General features: G+C 38.7%; 1 protein-coding gene across 1 annotated transcript in view; it reads left to right on the top strand.

Moving 5' to 3' along the window:
- SCUBE1 (signal peptide, CUB domain and EGF like domain containing 1) overlaps positions 1 to 23,717 on the top strand; it is a 219,653-nt gene that overhangs the window by 39,542 nt on the left and 156,394 nt on the right. Inside the window, exon 4 of the mRNA XM_009279091.2 lies at positions 16,410 to 16,544. Within this exon, the coding sequence (XP_009277366.1) occupies positions 16,410 to 16,544 (135 nt within the window). The remainder of the gene's footprint in view (positions 1 to 16,409; positions 16,545 to 23,717) is intronic.

The following is a 23,717-nucleotide window of genomic DNA, read 5'->3' as shown; positions in this document are numbered from 1 at the left end:
ATTTTCTCCTTAGCTGTGATTTGTGACAGTCCCTTTTTAATAAGGCGTAAGCGTTGCTTTTTTACAAAAACACTTCTTGCTTCAAGGTTGCACTCATCTTAACTCTTCCTTCTTCTAAAGATTAGCATAGGTTTCATGAAGTCCTCTGCTCTTTATAATTTCTGTAATTAGTAACTGTGCTCAAGAAGGTTGTAAACTCTTCTTAGAAACCACCAAAAAAGATACAAAGGAGCATGGACAAAAAATTTATCAATGTATTCAGAGACGTATTTATTTTATTTATAGGTTTTTCTGTGGTATTAATTGCTGCGATATAGGAACATATGTGAACACCTTGTAAATTCTAATAATTAGTCTCCAGAAAATCCTGTAAGGAAAAGAAGTATAATTTTCATTGTTTTACAGATGAGGAACTGGGGCAAACAGATTAAGTTACTTCTCAGTCTTCACACAGGATGTCTGGATGTCTACAACATAGCCAAGAATAGAATCCTTACCCTTCTCAATCCCTGCTTACACGCTCTTATTTTGAATATTCTGTGTAACTTTCATTTCTCTTACAGAAAAATAACAATTACTAAATTTGGACATCTATAATATGATATCTCAATTCTCTTGTATGTCAGACCTCCTGAAAATAAATACAGAAGTAGGTTTTGATGATCCAGTATAGTTTATGGTTCTTCAGCAGTTAATCCTGTGCCTGATTGAGAAGAGTCCTGGGAAACAGAGTGAACTTCTGATTATAAATCAAGCCAGAAATGCACTTACTAATATGCATTATAGATTCCATGGAGCTCTCTGCAAGAGCTGAACGTTCAGTACAGTAGACAAAAACACAAGCACGGTGTCAGCTGTGAATTCAGTAGCAAAGAACTGAATAGCAAAGTCCTGGTTATGTCCACAATCTTGAAGGTGTGCTTTGGGCAGAAGGCCTGATTTTCCAGCCTGAAAAATGGACACTACTGTTTTATTTGTCTGTTCCCAGATCCTGTTTTGCATTTCGTGACAAAGTGACTAAATCACATGGAAGCCCCTGTGGGAAAGGAGAGGTGGCACTTTCCCCGGAGCAACTGAAGCTGCTCCAGGAGTGATACTAGTCTGCCAGCTCTGCTAGGTGGAGCAGAGCAACAATTGCAGCAAGGCATTTGGGAGCCTGCAGCTAAAGGAGAAACTTCTGAGGCGAACCAGGAGCAGGTGGTCACAGGCCTCAGAGTAACATCTGCCTGTTATAAAATGGGCCTTGGGATCGCAAATCAGTATATAAATTAGGTTTGTGTTTGAAATCACACAATTTCTTTTCTTCTAAGGTCTGAGGTTAGGATCTAAACCCAAGTTCCTGTCTTGCAGTGCTACTTTAAAATCTGTTGGCTTATTTTGAGAGAGGAGAGGTTTTAACCCTGGCGTATAGGCCTAATTGCTGACTGGGTAGTAGTAATCTACAATCTGACTCAGATGACAAAAAGAACATTAGTAAGTACGCACATGTGTGTATGTCACATCATATCGTTCATCCTCTTTCAGTGAATGTTCCAGTGCTCTATGTTTTTCTTTCAAAACAAACCCAAAACAGAACCCAAAATCTACCTATTCCTACCCTTCTGTTTGTCTGAATGTATACACTGGGACCGGAGATTATGGCCTAATCTGCCTATCAACATGAAGGGGGAGGAGAGTTGCAAGTGTATGAGAAATCATTTCTAAAGCTCCCAGATGTAAAATGTCAAGAAGTGGTACATAACTCATTTAGGATTGCATAATCACTGGTATGATTAAAGAGACCAATGTCTTCCTTTTAATTTAGCTTTATTTTTCTTCTTCTCCAGGCAGCTGTGCACAATGTGTTGCTTGCTTGAACTCCAAATGAATGCTTCTATTACTGATGTTTATTTTTCTTTATGTTTCCCAACAGTTCAAATAGATTTTTTTTTTTAACGTGAACATTTTTAATATAAAACTAAACAGCTTTTGGAAAGTTGTTTTTAGTTTCATAAAAACAGATATTTTAAAGAGAAGCTGAAAAATGGTCCATTTTCTTGGCTGTCTTCCAGTTTTCCTTGCCTTTCTTTCCTAATTCCAGGAGACTATTAGGTGAGCCGACAGTTAAGTATTGTCCTCCTCTAGCACATCAGCAGGGCCTCTAATAATATTATCAGTCATAAACTCTCTTCCAGATTTTCATGGTTGCTAATCTTAAGCTCCTTGGCAGACTTGGCAGGAAGAGGGTTGAATAAACCCAATAGCCTTCTTTTCATAGCTCTTCATTTTTATTAAAACACATGCAAAATTATGGTATTTTTGTAGAGAAGTTATTAATCTAAATCTTGAAGTTCTTACTCATTTCCAGTGATTCCAGTGAGAGTTTTGCTTGAGCAGAACTTCAGGATTTGGCAGTTGTTTCATGTCTTAAGAGAAGGAGGGCAGACTCCCAAATCAGGGCTCAGTGGTTGAGTAGCGGGGATCTGTTCTAAATGTGAGGGACCCAGGCACAAGATGGGAATGGGGCCCTATATAATATATATATACAGACAGGATGAAAAGTGTTGAAATGCAAGTTTTAACAATAGATGTATCTGTATGTTTTAAACCTTTATGTATTCTGTATTTCTGCAAATGATGACTGGCAGTGATTGGGTCCTTGGAGCATAGTAAGAACCTTGGGATTGGAGGACCCCTGCAAATGGGGACCCAGAGGTATTAAGCTACTGAACCTCCCCCAGACAAGCTGCAGTGGGTGCATACACAAAAATCCACGCTGCAAATTGCACAACTAACTGGATTTTAGTGATGAATGCATTCTTTCAGGATGAAAAACTTGGGTGCATTTTTTGAAGTTCTTTGTTTTTCAGATGCAAGCTAAATGACAAAGTTACTTTCTGATATGTTTCTTCAGTGAACTAATTTTTACTGTATTACTGTTTTCAGATCTTTTATCAGCCTTGCTTGGTCTATACATTAGATGAATGATAACAGCTGGGATTCATCACAGCAATTTAAAGTATCCAGTCTTTGTGGTACAGTGGCATGCATCAGATTTTGTAACATGTACTACTATTCCACAATGCCTTCCGCTAACTGATGACTAGGTGCTGAGCAAATATGAATAGCTAGGATGATAAGTAAATGTTCTATAGACAATTCTGTATTAGATGTTTACATACAACTTCTGTATATATGTGTTTACTTTTGTTACTTGGTTGCCCGCATCTTGTGAGAGTCTTCATGGTGCAAGTGGTAGCAGACAATCATAGAAATAAGTTAAATCTCTCTCTCGAGATGGGTTTGTAATATGTTAGTTCTGATGATCTTCCTCTTCTAAACCTCAGATTTAGTTTTATGGCACCTGGTAACTGTAGAAATTTCCAGAGCCATTGCAGCCTCCTCTCTTGATGGCAGGTTCCATGATGGACGGATGAGAATCGTTATCATAGTGTTCGCATACAAATTTGAAAAACATTTAACAACCAAGAAGTCAAGGCCTACATTTCTATAAAGCATATGAAGCCCTCAAATTAAGAATCACTTACTTTAAATGTCCTAGGCTGTGCTTCATCTGATGGAGTGTAAATGTCTGCATACAAGCCATCTATCTGTACTCACCTTGGAGTCACTAGAGAGAAATTGTGTGTGCGTGACTGTCCTCATCCTAAAGTATATATTTACTGTAGCTGAGACAAACTGCTCCCTGTTTTTTCACGGGTGCAGTCCCATGGACTTCAGTTAATCAACGTCTTTGAAAATAGGATTGTTCCTCTCAGAAGTTTAGGGCCCAAAATTGGAGACTAATTTTGAAGATACATCCCTTTTCACTCTGGAAATCCAATAAAAAGATGGAATTCTCATTGTGATTGATGGAAAGGCCTCTGATATGCAGCTCTCTCTGAAGCTAGGAGCTGAACACGCTGCTTTTCTTATCCTGCTTTTTCTATTTCTGTATCTGAAAGTTTTCCCCTTCAGAAGTACTCTAATGTTTAGTCACCCCACATGAATCTTTTGAGTTCAAATGAGACCTAACTTTCTTTACATGTTAATTTGCCATATGTTTGCTTTCTTAAGCCAATGTGATCTGAGAAGTACCAAAACGAGTGAGAGTATAAATCAGCGTAGGCCTAAGGTTTTTTGTTAGGTATGGGGAAATAATCAAAAGTGTGGAATAAATCTTGGTCGCTGTCAGCTATGAAGTTAGATTCTCAGACTGTCATAATAAATTAAGAAACTGGGAGCTATGTGACAGCAGCATCAATCTCAGTCTCTTGTTAATTCCCATATGGATGCTCTTATTTGGTCTGATATGGCTGTAGATGGCTGTGTCTTAGTTCACAGAGTTCAGAGTTTTATTCTGCATTATTTATTCTGCATCCTTACTGCTTTGTCTTGTAATTTTGTATCTTTTGTTACTTCATCTTTACGTTCTCATAATAGAATTTCTAAGATTATTTATTCTGCATCCTTACTGCTTTGTCTTGTTTGTATTAATTTTGTATCTTTTGTTACTTCATCTTAATGTTCTCATAATAGCAAATTTCTAAGCCAGTGTGGCCTATATTCATGTATACCTTAAGGGAAAAACTATAAAAAATATTAAAATTAACTAAAACTTCGGGAGCCACATTGTGTTTAGCTCTTACTTAAAGCAAGGGAGAACGTGTTTTCACCTGGGGGTGCAGGATTTCAGCCTATGATGTGTGAATGTGTGTGTTTACCAGTCAGATGTGTATGACATTCAAGCCTTCCCTCATGGAAAGGTGTCTTTGTCAATCCTAAAAATTACATAGATCCAATTAAAACACTGAATTCATATGGATTACAAAACGACATCAGACAAAGTGGAGAGCAGTGAAGTCATCCGGTCTCTGATTTCGAATATAGTCACTGTCATTATACTATGCTTAGAATGCAATCAATTCTTGGCAGTGTTGATTTATGATAAACAGTATGATTTATACAGTCAAGAAATAGCCATCGAAAAGAATAGCTGCTGCATAATTGCTTACTAGATTAGAAAATGAAACAAAACCTCTTTTCCAGTATGGATGAGTACCAGATGAAAGGTTGGTAGTGAATTTCCTTGTTAAGTAGATTCTAGGGTCTCAGGCTTTCTGTAGTGCCCTGCTTTTGCTGTCTAATACTTTCCATGAATTTATGCATCTTGACGTTACCCTTTTGACTTCAGTGTACAATGTGCAAACTTAAAAGTTTTAATCCGACTACAGGACCAATGTAGAGGATTATTTTTACTACTTCCATTGCCTTCTGCAGACTTCAATCCAGATCCTTCTCAAGTATCTCAAAATGTTCCCTATGTACACATTCCTTACTGGAATTGTATCAGAGCACAAGATGTAGTTTTGCATAAAAGAGGGGCAGGAAGGAACATGGACTAGTTGATGGTAGCATATTTTACTATGACTTTGTGATGACTGTAGCTAACATCTACATAATAATAATTACTCATTAATTGAAAAGTCACTGGGCGTACTTTACTAGAATGCTTGTTTAGAGAATGTGGAAGATTTAGGATTAAAGCAAAATTTATGATTAAGAGGCCTTATGGGATATGGAAAGAAATGTTTGGAAACAATTGAAATATACTTTGTTAATTAAATAAGACCAGAGTGGACATACGGTATTGTGCTGTAGGACAGGAGCAGAAATGAGAGTCAGGGCAAAGCTTTTCCACTCCATCTTAACAAAAGAAAATTCTAACCGAAGAGAAAGTTGCTACAGCAATGAGTATTAGGCTATAGTACAGCCTCTTCAGCAGAGTGGTCATACCTTAGTTAAAACAGAATGGAAGTAGAATTGAAGAGTTCAAAAGAATGGAGAGATGTATTTGCTGAATTTATTTAGACGGCAGTGTTAGACGCTTCTCAACAAGAGTCGGGCATCCAGAGTTCTGGTGGCCTTCAGCTTTGTGTACTCTAGGTCATATGTTAGTAAGCGTACTTTCATGGGGTTTATTCCTCTCGTAAGAAGAGCTGTGCAGAGAGAACAAGATTTCTGTTGCAAGACCTTGAAAGTTGGCTTTACTTGGAAAATTGTGAATATAAAATCATATAGTTCTTCATGGGGAAAAAAGTGGTGGTTTTTTATTGTAGGGTACACCGTACAGTTTTTGTGGTAATTTTTTTCTTGTATGAACTATTTTATCAGACAACATACTAAACAGAGAAAACTCATAGGTGAAATTTTTTATAATTATTTTCTATTAAATAAGCTTGAATGGGAAAGAACTACATTTTTCTACAAGATTTTTTTGCTCCTACAGAGTTTCTCCAACATAATGTGTTTAAAAGTATACAAGCAACTTGAAAGTGAGGTGATCTATTTTTGTGTATCTGAATCAACAAAAAAATCCCTAAAGTGATTTTTTGCAAGTGTTCCTAGTGTATTTCTGTTGTGACCAATATAGGCTGAAAAGTTTTCCGCTACTGATACTTTAATATAACAGTATAAGTTATCAGAGTCATATTTTTCAGATACATATTAACAAATAAAGAGTAGCAATATTTCAGTATTACCTTCTGAAAAATAGTTTTTGCAATTCAATATCATGAGTATATACATTGGTATATTTAGACTTAACTGGGGAGCTTGAATTATTTCCTTTGAAAACGTTGAGAAACTTCATTTATTTAATTATTTCTGTTGTTTATTTTGAAGGCATAAGTAAGAAACTGCTTCTGAAATCAGTCAGAGACACAATAAAAATTACTAATGTGTCAGGAAAGAACAGGTTCTGGATCCCACTAGTGATTTATAGTGTCAGGCTTGGAGCTGCACTTACAGGACAGGGAGCCAGACTTTTGTCGTGTGACTTACGAGTCCTTTAGGGCTTGGCTGTATAAGATGCAAAGCACTCTGGTCCCAGTGCATCAAAACTTTTATGTGCACACCAGATGAGAGTCATGATATCCCCTGCCTGTGCAAGTGCAGCGTTTTCTTTAATAGGCCTGAGACTGTCTATATGCCACCGAGTGTTATTCAGTACTTACAAAAACCTCTGAAACATCTTAGGGAAGTCTAAGAGACTTGATTTTACTCACTTTAAAAATAACTGGAAGAACTCCTCCTGACTATAAATTCAGTATTGATCAGGCTCTGAAGGGACCACAGGCTCAGCCTGTTAATGACTTCCCATTGAAAGGATGTGAAAACTTATTCTTGTGCTCTGAAGTGACGTGAATATCCTGGGTATGGACTGAGTTTTGCTTTGAGTGTTTGAATTTGAAATCAGAAGTCAAAGAAGAACTCCAGGAAACTGAGCTCCAAATAAAAAGGTTCCAACAAGTGTCCACTTTGTAATTTCACACAGGCTACATGTCTGAGAGGGACTTCAGGGACTTCAAGTTGCAGAATTTGTCAGTGGATGTTCAGTCCATTTGCCTTAACATATAAATACTTTTCCCTCTGACTTAAGATTGTGTACAACCAATATCAGATATCTTAGAGTAAAAGGTAAGAAGGCTCTTAGTGGAATAAGTTGCCCATAGAAAGCTCTGCATGATTCCTGTCATTTACAGATTAACTTGTGCACGAAACACAAGGTTTTCTCTCTTGTATATGCATTTAATCTATCTGATGCAACTGCAAAGTGAGTAGATGCATTAACTTCATATATTGGACACTGATAACAGAAGACCATGACTCTTAAGTACTTTGATTTAAGAAAAAATGCACACTGTTATATAGTTGTTATAGAAATGCATTTATGTGTTCCCAGGTGCTGGTGAAAAGAATATACAGCTCTGGTGAATTTCATGGGGAAGGTGGGGATGAGGTGGTTGTTTGTTTTGATTTATTTTGGGTTCTTTGTTTGTTTGTCTTGGCTTTACACTACCACGCCAGCTCCAAACTTACTAAATTCATGCCTTCTTTACATAGTCACGATGCTCCTGAAGTCAGGTTTTTTGACCTCTGTTGCTTTTCATTGATAATTCCCAGCACTCTTACCAATTGAGACAATGCTGATCTCTCTTTCTAAGAGGTGCATGTGGCTGATGGTGTTCATCTGTTGAGTTGCATGGCACTAACACAATTTACTGCAGCTTACATGTACTAATGGGCGGCTGCTGCTTACCTGGTGCACAGGTGTCCCAACTGTTTTCTAAGGCTGTTTTCTTAAAACCAGGTAGTCAAAACAAACCAACCGACCAATCCAGCTTGTACTGTGTAACATAGCACAACTAGGTTGAGTGGTAAGCTAGTATTGCTATTCCATATAAAAAAGAAATGAATGTTTACTGTAAGATCTTGAATATCTTTCAGGTATTTCTGTCAAGAGAAATCGGAGAAAATATTTGTTCTAAATATTGCTTTTTGTGTTACTCATGTTTAGGAGAGTGGAAATGCTGAACTAGTTTCCCCAGTGGCATAAATGCCCATTTGCCCAAATGTTTTGTGCCAAATGAAGCATTCATTCACTGAAAACTTACCTACTGAAACTATTCAGAAACGGAGGTTGCATTTACAAAACACTTTTCACCAATGGAGATACTTTCAGGATAATTTAATTGTTTTGATATGACCTATAGGAGCAATTTCAGCACTTCCAAAACATTTTCAGCATTTTCCTGTTCCCCAGAAGTTTAATGCATAGATATGCACCTAAGTAAGCCAGTGTTTCTCAACTCCTGATACAGTTCTCTTTTCAGTGTGTTGAAGGTTGTGCTTCAGACTCTCCCATTTCTTCCACTTTTCATGGACTTCAAGTATTATCGATACAGAGAGTAAGAATGACTTCATAGCCTACTGGATGCTGCAGTGCTTAGTTTAAAATCCCTCATCTGAATTTAGAGATTCCCCTACTGTGTTACTGTTAGATAACAAAGAAAAACATGAATCTAGCCATTTCCTTGGCTTTTATTACCAGAGCTCAGGAACAAAATGCTTCATGTTGTATAGACCTGGAAAATGTTACCAACTTGAAATGAAAATATTGTTTCATGTTTCATGTTAAGTTATATGCTTTGTTTGACCCACAACAAAATATGTTTCATTTCTGTAAGAAAAAAAATCAAAACAAACAAACAAAAAAGCAGTTTTGAATTAACCCAAACCAGATTTTTCCGATTCTGGCAGGGTCAATAAGTAGATGGAAAAGGAAGCAGGTATAAGCAGTAGTTATCTTGGAAGAAGGATATAGAATACTGCTTCAGTTGAGCCTGCAGCAGTTAATGATGCTCCAGAGAAAGCCCAGGGGTAAGACAAAGTAAGGGACATTATCATAATAGACTGGATAATTTACTCAATTGGTTCCAAATTTTTCCTTCAGTTGATCAAGACTGTTGCTTGTTTGCATCTGTAATTAACTTCCCTCCTTCTAGTTTGTGGAGGATTGTTAATCCAGCATTGCAACTTGGAGTGCCCTACATGCAGCTAGACGTCAGTGGGAACTGCAAGCTTATTGCTAATGGGGCTGGGGCTGTCCGAGCCTCATCTTACGAGCCTCGTGCCAAGCTGGAGGCTGCTGGCGTTCCCTAGACAGTGGCACTGTAGATGAAAAGAACCAGGATCAAATTCATACAAAATTGTTTTAAAGCCCTGTATCAGAAGAATGCCTAACTTATTAAAAAAAAAAAAAATTGATTGGGAACTTTGTTGTGTTTAGGCACTGTTGTCAGGAGGTCACCATGTGTATGTGTCTGTCTGAAAAATAGACGTGATTACCAAGTGAGAGGATAGAAGCTACAACTAAGATGTCGCATTATGGGGCTTGGATGTTTCTTTTGGAAATGCTAAAAGCTGCAAAAAGGGTTTTGGTGTCTTAAAAGGGCTGACGGTGGTGCCCAGTTGTTTAAGAAAGGAATAAACAAGTGACGTTAAGAGACTTGACCTTGATGCAACATTCGCGCAATGTCCATGGGGCTGTTTACTTCAGCTCAGCAAATGGGCAGGCATCACATGCAGCAGGGTTAAGCTCTTGCGTGGAATGAATATTTCCTATGCTATACATAGCAAAGAAGTCTGTTGCAGCCGCATTTACACTGTGTTTGTGTAGTGTGAAATTTAAGGAATTCCACTGTGTGTCACAAAATAGCTACAGAAAAAAGTTTTTAAGCATTCCTTTTCAAGTTGAGCACAATCTGTAACTGTGCAGGCAAACAAGAAGCCTAGTCAGTGGGTGTTGAGGTGATAGGTGATTGTAGCCCATCAAGAGACGGGATTCTCCGGGACCGATCATGGGCATCATTTTAGGTGTTGTATCCTTGTACATAAGAAAAGAGTGGTTCTACGGATCAATTCATTGATCATTTTAGAATTATTTTAGTATTCATCACCCAAGAGCATCCTTGTGATCAGTACTTCATGTTTCTTTTCTGTAAAATCTGCATTATTTTTCAGGGAAAGGTAATTTTTCACACTTTTTGGTTTTTTTAATGTCTACTGCAGTAAACATTCACTGCTGTAGGTTCTGGTTTTTTGCAAGTGGATCTTTTCTCAGCAAGGGCTCTAGTGAAGATTTCTGCAACTGTGGTAGTGAATGAAGTACTGAATTCAAGGGTGTGGTGTTCTTTTTCCTTTTCTTCACCACATTTTTCAGTTTCTGAAAGAAGGGGACAAAAAGCAAAATTCTAGCCTTATGTGCAAATAGTATAAAATTTGGACCTTGCTTCTAAATTCTTGGTGAAGTCTGATTTCAGATCTCCTGGAGATATGAATGCTGTGTATGTAGGTAGTGGTGTCTCTGTCTTCTAGTATTTCCCTTTGTATGCTCATATAAAGTTGGTTTAAGAAAGATGGTTTAGCAGTTATTTCAATTAGCAATGATTCCTGTTTCCATGGCCCCCTCAGCTGATGCAATGTATCACCCTCCCTACCTTGACAGCATGTTGCTACTTGTATGACCATTCCAGCAGGAACACCTGCCTACAACCTCTAATCTGGTACCGCTTGCATCACTCCGACTTGCCGGATTTACTCTTTGGGCTTCCACAGCTATCTTGAAATCAGATCTTCCAAGACACCCACTCCAATAGAGCATCGTGGTACTTGGAGGGGATGGAATAGAGAAGTAAGAAGAATATGTGCCAAATGTTGCTGTCATTAAGGTTAACTTCTAGAAATGAGCACTTTTTGTTTTAAACATGATATACCGAAGTCATTCGAATTGTCTCTGTAATTTTCATATTTGTGTATTGCTGTGCTTCAGGGCTCAAAATAGATGAGGTAGACAGTATGAGGCTGAGGGGGATCTGTAAGATCAAGAAAGATGCAGAAAAGGCAAGTAGGGAATGAATATTTACTGTTTCTCACAATAATGGGATTAGGGGGCATTCGTTCAGACTATGAAGCAGCATGTTTGAAATAAACAAAAGGATGTCTTTTTAATGTAACTCATAATTAAATTGCAGAAGTAATTGCCCCATCATGTTGGGTTTAGAAGAGATTAGACAAATTCATGCAGGAAAGATCCAGCAGTGACAATGGTCTAGCAAGTGGTTTAGGAAGGTTAATAGGTACGCGATTGCTGAAAGCTGGGAGAGCATGCCAGCAATGGTTCTGTCCCATCTCTACAGTCTTCTCCTGAGTATCAAAGAGTGTCAAAGAGAGGATGCTGGGCTAGATGTTCTTTTGATAGAACTGTGACTACGGTAAATCCAGGAATGTGATTTTTTAATGAGACTTTCAGCCAGCTTTCTGACTAGAAATATTCAGAATGTAATGATTTTAAAATTCCAGAATCAGGCACTCATATTTTCTGAGTTTGCAGTAACTAATCATTTCTCTTACAAATACAAGATATCCTCAGCAGTGTTTTCTTGCTAACATTTGAGGAAAGTCTGCAGTATTGCTATCAGTAGTTCATATCTCTATCACGTCTTTCTGCACTGGTAAAATAGGCATCTTAGAGAAGTCTTCCGAAAGTTTTAAAGAAAGAGTAGCTTAGAGAAAAACTAGAAGAATCAGCTCCCTGGATCATGAGTCAAAGTCCTGTTTTGAGAAGTCTCCAAAGAATCTTAATGCTATAATAAGTGAATTGTACTGTGGCTCCCAAATGCTTTGGAGACTTTGAAGATGAGACTCAAATTTCTGAGGGGCTTAAGTGCTTATGAAAATGCTGACGTGAAAGAAAAATGTCAGAAGGAAGGAAGAGAAGATCATGGGAGGAAGTGGATAGTGGGCATACTGTTCTTGACATTGACTCTGTGTAGCATTTCCACTTTTGTATCTTCCTGCTTGTGGTTTTGGTTTCAGGTACCCTTAGCAGACCTTTCTCCCTCGATGGTATCCAAACAAGACACTTGATCAGAATAGCTTCTTTAGGCCAAATACTGCGGGAAGCTCTGAGTCAGATCAGGGTGAAATACCAGTGGAGCTAGTTTGAAAAGTTCATCAGATAAATTAAATGAGAACCCGAAAGCATTTGTTTATTTAATAAATAAAACATCCATCCTTATCAACTGTAATGTTTCCTACCCTTTGATACTGTTCCACACTACCGCTCTCTAGAGGATCTCATCTTACCAAGATACAGAACACAAGTTTGATTATGTGAAGGCGGTGGGCTAAAAAGCTAGAGATCTTATGCAAATTCATGTATGCATTAATTTTCATAATGCTTCTGATATATAGATATAGATATATCTATATATGTATGTATGTATATATGCATCCATTATCTCTCCTTCTCTTTTGAAAGATACTTCTCCTTTCCCAGCCTCCCCCTGAGCTGGCTCTTCCCTTGTTCCTTGTTGTCCTTGATGATGACTGGCCAATTTGAAGTCCAGGCCCTCATCTCCCTGGAAACATAGGTTTGTCACTCTGGTCTAAACTCTGTATAAGCAATTCTAGCTCTTGTGCTGATTGTCATCTTAGCTATTTATTTGTGCTGGTAAGGAGTAGTTAAGGGCTGTGGAAACTGAGTTATTTCTAGATGCTTCTGTCAGGGATTGTCTTTGGTAGATGTAATCACAGGGCAGTTCTTTGTGATGAGGGTTACAGAGAATGGCTTAAGGACATATATTCACTTTCTCCTAGTTTTTCCTCCTCTTTTTGAGGATGAGGGTTGGAGCAGCCATGTGGGATAATCATCTGAGCTCAGCTCAGATGAGAACCTCTTTACATCTTTTTGTGAGTTTGGATTGTGTAGGTTTGCTGAAACCTTGCTCCAGCTTCCACCCTGGGATCATCAGTAGGATTTTGAGTCTCACCTCTCCTGTAAGCAGTGGATAATGTACTCTAGGAATCAGCACACTGTCAGGTGATGAGGCCAAGCTGGATGAAAGAACTGTTGCCAGATAAGGAGCCTAGGAAATGGATTTGAGTTTCCATACACCAGTTTAAAGGAAGGGAGACCTGCACCTGCTGCCTTGGGGCTGCTGTCCTCAGGGAGACAACCCTGGTCCTGGAAAAGATGACCAGCGGTAGCTGATTTTGTGCAAAAGGTTGCCAAAGAAGACATGTCTGTTTGCTCTAAAAAAAAAAATACTCATTTTTATAAAGAGTAGAGTAATAAAGAAAGTGAGCTTTGTATTTGTGCTCAATAGGTTTAAAAGTTTTTAAAACGGGTTTAGTCAGGGCTTAGAGTAGATGTTTGAGTGAAGGGATTTTACATCATAAGTGACTTTTTTCCTCTATCTAGAGTTAGGCCCTGGGGTGCAGGTCTCCAGCAGGTGTAAACTGTCACACAGAGTGGCAACAATTAAAGCTCCTGAGAATCCACCCTCAGTTTTTCAAAACAGTCAACTGCTCAATTTGACATGTAGAGCCTCCAAAACTGGAGCCAGAAGAGCTTTATTGAAAACCTGGCTACTTATTTTGGTGTTTGTGTGGAGCTTAATCTCTAGAAAATCTGGTCCAAAATGCAGTCTCACATATGCTGCATTACTGATGTTTACACGTTCAGCTGGGTAACTTGAGCTGCATTGAACGAGGGTTGCACAAACAATGAAAGAAAGAAAAAGCCTCTTTGGCAGCTATTTCATTTGTGAGCTTTGAAAAAATTCAGATGCACGAAGCAATTATTCTGCCTGATCTACCAAAGCTTGAGCTCATTGGAGTCGATGGAGTTCTCTCTCCTAACTTCAGAAGACTTTTTTACCCCATTCTCTAAACTGGGTTAGTAATAGGCTGATCATAAAGTGACTTTATTGGAAAGAAAGTTTGCCAAGTAAATAATTCAGTAAATATTTTCCAGGCAGCCATGTCCAATAGATTGCTTGATACGGTGGATAATAAGCAGTACTGCCTTTTAAGACTGCAGTAATACAAAGTGCTCCAAAAAGCCTGACCCTAGTAGGATTGAGGCCTGAGAAGAGAAATCGTTAATCCTATACCACCAGGCCAAGATTTATTGGAAGGCATGTAGTACGGAGACAGAGATATAGTAGTCCTAGATCCCAGCTGCTCCCTTTCTTCAACTCCTCTTCATAAATACATATTAAAATAATTTTGAGGCAAGTAATTGAAAACAATTAGAAGAAATTCCTCATAGTAAAGCTTTTTAAAGAGTTTAAATTGTAATAACTTTTATTCCAGCATATGGATTTGGGGCTTGGTGGTAAATTGAGCTGTCTCTTTACGGAAGTGGTAAATCACCAGCATTTGCTGTCAAGAGCAGAAAAAAATGTTTATAAATCATTGCATTTGTTTCAGATTATTCATCAGAGCTGGAAGGCAATTGTTCAAGTTGCTTTGTGATAGTATAAACAGAACGCTGGGAAGGCCGCGTACTTTGTAGCAAAATTTTGGGGTTTGTACATGTACCAACTGAGACTTTTTCCTTCAGTAAGTGTTCAACTAATCTTCCAGAGAGGAGGATCTAGATTCCAGTGTGCTGTTTTGAAGGAACAAGTTTGAGTTGGCACTAATAGGGCAGTAAGGCCTGCTGACTCACAGAGGAAGGGTCTCACAAAGTCTTATTTATCTTTCCTTCTTATACTACAGTAGGCAAGGAAAGTCTTCACTTCTCCTTTTCCTATGCCCTCCCAAACTGCTCTGATGGGGTTATGAAAAGGTTCAAATCTGGAAGAGAGTAAGAACTGAGGGCAGGGAGGATTTTGATGCAGAAAATGTGAGGCAATAGTGCTTAACGTTTCCTGGTAAATAAAAAAAGGAGAAGGACTGTCTACACACTTGCATTGTAGTTCAAGACAGGAGGAGACTGCCTGGTTTCCCTGGGTACTGCTGTAATTACCCTAGAGCCTTTTTTCTCTGTGAGAAAGAGCTACAATTTCTGTCTCATGAAGTGCAGGCAGCACACCAGCACAAAGAGCAATAGCAGGCTTAGTCAAGCAAGCTCCTGGAACTAGCCGGCGTTCCTGCGTTAGTTACCGGCTGAGTTTCTCCAGCATTTCAGAGCTTCCTGGCCTTGCCTGCAAGAGTACTGGCAAAAGCAGCCTGGTTTCACCTTAGTGTATTGTGGCCAGTCCTGGAGGAATTAATTTCTGCAGGAGCTGTGCCAGCTCTTCTGAGGTTTTGAATGTTGTGGATCATTTAGCTTTGTTGTGTTTCCCCCCCAGAAAAAAAAAACAAAACAAAAGCAAAACACACACCAACTCATTTGCTGACATGTTGTCACATACTGTGAAATAGCTAACTGGTTGCGGAGTCTCCATAAAAAAGGAAAACATGGATTTTTCAGGTGGCAAGTGGCTTTTATTCAAAGAAAGAACAGAAAATGGATATGATAGACCTTTTATGAACAAAACAGGAGAGTTGCAAGGTTGAAAGTGGGTCAGATATCTTTTAGCGGCAGTGGTTTCCCAATGCTGAAACATATGTCTCTGTTAAACACAACAGCATAAAAATTTTATGCCAAAGAGAGGTGATTGGGGGTAGGCAGGGACCCTCAAAACAGCCAGTAGCTAATGCTGCCTTTGTGGTTTTATATATTTGCCTATTAAAATGACAATACAGACGTGGAACATTTAGATTTAAGAAGCCTTCTTTTCATTAAACAACATTAAACAAACTGACAAAGTAGGGGGTTATGACTCCAGTAATTGAAACATGCTGTTCTGTTCAAGACCAGAACTCTATAAAGACTCTTTTCACCCAGTAATGCCCTTTGTGTTTGCCTGCTACCCCTGCTAGAAATTACTGTAGGCCTGAAGTATGTCTTTCCAAGTGGAGTGGGAATGACAGAGTGCAACACCGCACTTGGCAGATGGGGTCACAGCCTTTTTAGGACGTTAACATTCATTGTGCATTGGAAATCAATTTGCAGCTCAGAATGCATGGAGACTTAGCTGGACTCCCCTCCCCACTGTTTTTTTTATGTTAAGTTTAAACCTAGGATGCAGGAAAAAGAATTAGATGGATTAATTTGGATTAACTCTGATGGGGTTCGGGTAGTTTTCATTAGCTGAATTTACAGTGTGCCTTTTCGTGGATTCCTTGCTCTTCTAGATGTGTATTCTGAATCTGTACATTATCTTGCATTTCTTTTTCCTTCTCTCTTCTAGATGTTGATGAGTGTCAGGATAACAATGGAGGGTGCCAGCAGATTTGTGTAAATACTATGGGCAGCTATGAATGTCAGTGCAAAGAGGGCTTTTTTCTGAGTGATAACCAGCATACCTGCATTCATCGCTCCGTTGGTAAGTTTTCAGTGTGTAAATTGTGCTCTTTGGAATAACTGTGTTCAATCAGAAACTCAGAAACTGTTTGGGCGGATTTTTTTTATCCCCAGAGCTCCCAAAGTCATCTCACTGGTTGGTTGGAATTGATTGATTCCTCTGCTACCCAAACTTGTAGCAGAGCCATAAATAAGATAGGGGAAAAGGCTTTAGTTTGACATAGAAATTATACTTGGTTCAAACAGCAGGCTCTTTGGGCAGGCAGAGGCAGATTTTCAAATGGCAACTTTTTGCTTCTGAGTTTCCAAGACTTAAAATTTTCTCATCTGTTTATTGTGTAATAGTTCACCTGTCTTCCACCTTAGAGAGCGTGGTATCTTAAATCAAAATGAACAGCTTGTTGCTTCTGGAAGTTATACAGGTTATGCTTTTTCGCCAGTCATGTAACTCATTGCTTCATTGCAGACTGATGATGGCTGATATTATATTGACATAGCATTTTTCTTTGGTTCAGTACCCTGTCTAAGGTGGATTAGAAAACTGCTTCTCTGTTGCCTATGCACTAGCAGTAGAAATAAGGAATCCCTGCAAAACTGTGATCCTTGTCTGCTGCCGATTTTGACTAGAATAAGCAGCTCTCCCTTTTCTATACATGTCAGACATGGGAGACAAGTTTGAGTGGAAAGGGAGAAAAGAAAACAGTATAGCTATAAATCTTTGCAATTAAGTGGACTCTTTATGTGTTCATTCAGACTTCTGGTGACCCTGGCAGCAATGGGAATATACGCTAGCAAACTCATTTACCAATAGGCAATACAGAATGACAAAGTAGCAAGATGAGTCTGGTGATCAACAGTGTAGGCATGCTGTAAATTTCAACAAGCCACACAAATGGTTCTGAACTATTTTAAGTCACTAAAATTAACCAGAAAATCCTACTTGAACATAGAGTATGAATTTAGTCACTCTGTTGACAAGAAAGCAAAATGTTGTAGTGTAGCGTCTCAGAAATGTAAATTTATTTCTGGCACTGTGTGTGTGCTTACATAGAATTGTACAGACAAGTAGTAATTTTGATTTTCAGAAATGTGAATCTCCAGAATATATTCACAGGTGCAATTTTTAGCATGATTGTTAAGTTTTAAGCAATTGAGGTATTTTGATTATGACAAGAACATGCAATTAAGCTCCATCAACCAGTGCATTTTAAAGGTTGTTATCTAATAGGTTTTTAGTCATTCTTTTCAACATAAATTGTTCAAATTTCTGTCCGGTATAAAGTAACCCTGACACAAAGATATCCAACAGAGCAAGGAATAGTAGCTAGAGGCTTAATGAAAACCACTTGCAGAGTACTGTGATACAATCATTATTTCAATTTGCACATTATAAAAATTCCCAGCTGTAATAAAAGAGAATTTAGTTATCTGAGATGGAAACTAATGAAATAAATGAAAAATGAGACTCTCAAGGCAAAGGTTCCTTCTAAGGAATAGATTTATTGAGAGAAAAGGGTACGTTTTTATGGCAAAGAGGATTCCTAGTTTGCTGGAAGGACTGGGGGAGAGGACTTGAAGGTTGACTGCTGTGTGCACATAATAAACATGCATGGGAATAATGTATTTGTGTTAACTTGTTTACCAAGAAAATGTAATATAATACATGGACATTTAATTTGAAGCAGCATCTTCAAATTATTTTAGATCTGAAAAAAACCAAGCAACCCACCAAATAGACTGATGGTGATTGCAAAGTGTTTTATGAACAATGGTTTGTAGCTTTTCAAAAATAAAGTGCCAATTTACAATAACAGCAAACTTTACACTGTAGTGCCATAATCCCCCACACAAATACATCAAGTGGGTATGCTGGACAAAGGAAATGAAATGAAATGATCTGTTTCAGTTGTCAGAGGTGACTGAACTGCAAATAGTAAACATGCACGGTGAGAAAGTACATGGCTTTTTTAATATCTGTGTTTACTCACTTTCATCTGTCTCACTTGTAAGCGCCGCTACAGAAGCTGTTGGAACGCAAAAATACGCATCAACATATTTAGCCAGAATTGTGCCTAGGGCTAGATTGTGTCTATACCTCTGTTGGTAAACAAGGCTGAAGTGGACAAAGGCACACCACACAGCTAGCATTGCAATCCAAACACAAAGGCGCTGACTTGCCAAAGCCCTTTAGCAAGCTTGTTGACTTTGAGCATAATAAGATCCATTAATTGCAGTGGGATTACTTTTCTGTCTCTGAAAAATGCATGTGCAGTCACACAATCTCAGTGTCCTTGACATTACCTAAAGTCTGTTCAAGGACTCAGCTAGTCTAAAACAATCAACCACAAAGTTCTTCATGCAGTTCGCTACCACCTTTTCCCTCCTGTTTTCAAATGCCTTGGGAAAAAGGGAGAAGCATTGCAAGGTGCTTAGGACGTACTTGGACTTGGGATGAGTTCAGAATGGAGGGAGCAGTGTCAAGCCTAAGCAATGCCCTGTCTGCAGGCCCAGCTCACCTGCCTTGGCCATTAGCGAGGCTGGTGCTGATCACATGCTTTGAGCTCATCAGCACATTCAAGTGATGTGGTAGTTTCAGAGTTGAAAAAGGGGCATTGAATAGTCTCCTGGGGGTTGAGCAGAGGAAGGAATATGTCCCTTTTTGCACTAACCAGCCAAGGGAAAGGTGTCTTCTGGTATGAGGCACCCTCCTTAAAATTGTCGGCTGCTGTGTGAATTTCCTCAGCTTCCAGAGATGCACTGTGCCTGTCCCAGTGTTTCGGGAGTGTATTGTACCACTGTGCTCCTACCCACAAGCTGTGGTTAAAAGCCACACTGGAGTTCATGGTAGGGGCTTTTAATGTCATCCTTGTGTCCCAAATGACATGTTTGCTTGCCGTCTAGAAGTGTTCTTATTATTTCCTGTGGACAAAAAGGATTAACGATCCACAGAGAAATATGAATTTTATACCAACGGGAGGCCAGGCTGACATTAAAGTCAGGGCAAACCCTGGTTTCCCAGTATTTGATTTATTTCACTGTCTTCATTATAGGCCTACTGATTTCTTCTGTTTAGTCTCAGTATCTTTTGGGAGGATACTATGCCCAGTACAACTTACCTCATTTATTTTTGCATAAAATTTAATTTCCCTTTGCTGAGTCGGATTTCAGTACTAGTTTACTCACAATAATGATGGCAACAATGGGGAGAGAGAATTGGAGAGAGAATGGATTGTAAAAGATACGGAGAACTTAACAGTTGTTTATCTTAGTACATCTTAATTGCAACAGTAGGTGTGAACACTGTGAATTATACCGGAGACACGTTTGTGTTTGTTTCCTCATGACTTAAAAAGAAACCAGAATAAAACAGCTGTTACTGTATCATCTCCAGCTCCAGAGGGAGCATGTGTTTAATAAATGTGGAGATTAGTATCATACACTACAGCTATGACAGGTGAGTGGTTACAGCATGTTTTCCCTTAATTTGATGATAAGCCAAAAGCCCCAATTCAGCAAAGCCTCTGGGCACATCCTTAAAGTCCTAGTGATACCAAAGTTGGTTGAAAATTTGAATTGGGCCCTAAAAGCATCAAAATAGACAGGGTTTAGCTATATGCCTGTGTCTCTGCTGAAGTTCAGAATGATCAGAATGAAGAGTACGGTACATCCCATTTGCATTACAACTATAAAAGGTATTGTGGTCAGGAGGCCTGGCTACAAACTGCCTCGCCAACTAAAATTCTCAGCTGAAGCAGTATAGAAAGCCATTGCTGTCCCACCTGCAGAGGGCAAGTCTCCTAAAGCACAAAGGGTGTTTGCTTACAAGGCAGATACTTCAGGAGTTCTGTGGCTAGGAAGACTTCTGTCGTTTTAGATTCCATCCTCTGAATGTCTACCTAAAGCATAGTTATATTAATGGTCTTATATCTAATGGCTAATCATTCACTGCCAATGTTTTTATAGAGCTAGTGCCAAGTAAACTGAAAAGGCAGGTGCAATTAGGAGTGGTAACTATATGTGGAGACAAGAAGAGGTGGAGGAGTACCAGGCTGTAGAAGGCTGGAAATTATGATGGTCTGATCAAACAGTAGAAAAGCTTTTTACACGGTTGTCACCATCATTTTCAAGCCTGTTAAAAAACCATTTGGCAAGGAAATGCTTTTTCACTTCCCCTTATCCCATTAGCCTTATGTTCTTAGCAGAGTTAGGGAGTTTGACATAAAGTCAAGCCACCACAACTTAGCAAATTACTGTGCTACAAAGAGTCTCAAAACCAGCTTGTCTTTCTGCACTAAAAGTGTAACAGTTTAGTCCCAGAGGAAAGAGAAACATGCTAAGCCAAGTTGTCTTGCATTTGTCATGGGCTAAGTGGGCTTATGAAATGGTTTACCATGCTTGTGCTGATACATAGTAACTTGTTAAACTTGATTATATGTTTAAACCCTTGTTAATTTTGCAGTACTAGCATAGGAGTCCTTCGGTCAGCTGACATCAAACTAGCAAGTTTCTTCTTGTTCTGAGGATTATAAAACCACCTTTGTTCAATTTTTTTCATTCCTACTTTCCATGATTTATTTTTATTCCTTACCTGTTTTCTTAGTTCAGTGCAATTTTATAGCGGTAGAATAATGTGTTAGGACTCCCCAGGAGGAAGCATGATCCCCAGTCAGTGCAGGAAAGGTTACAGGTTGGGATTCTGGACTTTATTCCCATCTCTGGTGCTGATGCCTTGTGGGACTCCAGGCAAGAAGGTTATTGTGACTCAGAATTTCTGCAAAGCACTTTAGAGGACAGAGGTGCTTTTTCTACAGAAAGCACAAGAATCTATTCATATTTAGATTAATGTGGAAGGGTGACTTTAAATAATTAAGTGTTGCCAGCACCATTCCAGACTTTATGAAGTACAAGGTCTCTCATCTCAACTATGAAAGCTCTTTCATGATGATGTGGCCAGTTAAACTACTCCATTACTCGAATACACTTTGCTACCCCAAGTACAGGCATCCCATTCACTGGAGCAGAACAGTCCTATTTGTCTTTTTAAATTGGAATCCTAATATGATTGTAAAGTAGAGGAATATATGTAAAGTAAATTTTAAGGAAATCAATTCATGTGCTTTTAGATAACATAATAAGAAAACCTTTCAGGCAGCGTAAGTTTTATCTGGACAAACATACTGCGATCTTGGAAGCTTTTTCCTAAAACTGCATGCAGTATGACCTAAGTGTAATAGAAACTTGTCTGTTTATACATTCCCATGATACATTTTGAATAAATAGTTCAATTGATTATCTTTCACAGACTATAGGATACAGAATGTATCCAGGCAAAAAGGCTTAATAAACCATTTTAAATCTCATTGTGACCTTTTAAAAGTGTGTAACCTTTTAAAACTGCGTATAACCCACAAAAATTGCTGTACTTCGGTTTCAGGGATTCTTGTTTGCTCCAGCAGCCTGTGTGAAGGGCACCTCACATTTGCTTTCTCCATTCCTCTGGAATGGAAGGAGTTTGTAATTTGTCTGGAGGGAAAATGCAACAGGTGAAAACACCTGGTATAAGTAAAAAATAATGTCTGTTAGGCCTGATCTCCCTCCTCTCATATATCAGTGATTTATCATGATTAGGACTAGTAAAGTTACACTGGTGTAAAACTAGTTTAAGTGAAATCTGACTTAAGTTCAGCTGTGAGGGGAAGCAGTAATTATATAATCATAAAAACAATATTAGGTGAAAGTTTAGGACTAGAGTAAGTGAGAGTAAGTAGTCCCATAGAATCACAGAACAGCCCAGGTTGGAAGGGACCTCAGCAGATCATCTCGTCCAACCTTTTGTGGGAAAGGGAGTCTAGATGAGATTATCTAGTACCCTGTCTAGTCGCATGTTGAAAACCACCAGCAATGGGGACTCTACCATGTCCCTGTGGAGGTTGTTCCAGTGAATGATTGCTCTCATTGTAAAAAATTTCTTTCTCATGTCAAGATAAAACCTCTCCTGGTGCAACTTGTACCCATTGCCCTTTGTCTTCTCCATGTGGCTCCCTGTGAAAAGAGAGACTCCATCCTCTTTGTAGCTGCCCTTTAAGTACTATCCAAATAAAACTAAGTCTATCCAAATAAAACTGCAAAAGCAGGGGTTTAAGTATCAAAATTGTCAGTAGTTTTTTGTTGTTTTTTTTTTCCCCTCAGCTTTTCACGTTAAGGCCTTCAATAAATGTCAGCTTAAATGGTGACTGCTTAGGATGTCATAGAATTGGAGGCAAAAGCATGTCACTTTTGGCTTACAAAAATTTTAAATGCATCTGAAACCTGAGGCTGCAATCTTCCTTTTATAGGTAAGAAAACTGAGGTGTAAATATTACAGTATTGTCTAAAGCTCTTGTGACTGTGTCTGAACTGCAGGATAGATTCACTCCTTTAGAGCAGCTGCAGTCCTGTTCCTCAGAGCAGTCCAGATAGAAACCAGGATGTGAGGAAATTACATAGGATATGAAATCAAGATAGAGTTTTCGGTATATCCCAAGTTGCAGAGTTAAATACAGCCAAGTAGAGTTGGTTGCAGGCCCTCATTGAGTTCCTAGGGACCAACTGAGACCTATATCATACTTGTACTCAACAAAATATGATGAAGTCTCTACATATTCTACCTTAGTTTCATAGCTCACTTGCCTTCCGAAGAAAAAATACCGTGCTTCAAAATTTTCTGGGACTTTGAATTAGGTTTAATTCAGAAAGAAAACCAAATTTTGTGGGGTAGTCAATACCCTCTGCTGCTTTGTTTCTGCTGAGATTGAATGCAGTAGTAAACCAACCAGTTAGCAGGATGCAGTGGTGGTGAGTTCATTGAAACTGAAAGGAGAAATCTCCCAATGCTCAGGAACAATAGCAGATTGTCAGATTTTGCCAAAATCTGGGATTGAATTCTAAGAGTGTTGTGCAGAAGCTGTCCTGTAACAGGTCCCAGATTTAAGTGTACTGATCAGAACAGACATAAATATTTTAAAAATAAAAAAGAAAGAAAATAATACTAAAAAAATTAAAGCCTAGATGTACTAGAAAAACATCAACTGGTAAGTAATCTAGAAGTTGCATGTATAATCATAGAATCATTAAGGTTGGAAAAGACCTCTAAGATCATCGAGTCCAACCGTCAACCCAACACCACCATGTCCACTAAACCATGTCCCTAAGCGCC

Source organism: Aptenodytes forsteri, unplaced genomic scaffold (assembly GCF_000699145.1).
Source record: "Aptenodytes forsteri isolate BGI_AS27 unplaced genomic scaffold, ASM69914v1 Scaffold241, whole genome shotgun sequence".
NCBI lineage: Eukaryota > Metazoa > Chordata > Aves > Sphenisciformes > Spheniscidae > Aptenodytes > Aptenodytes forsteri.
This window is presented reverse-complemented; position numbering and strand designations above follow the sequence as displayed.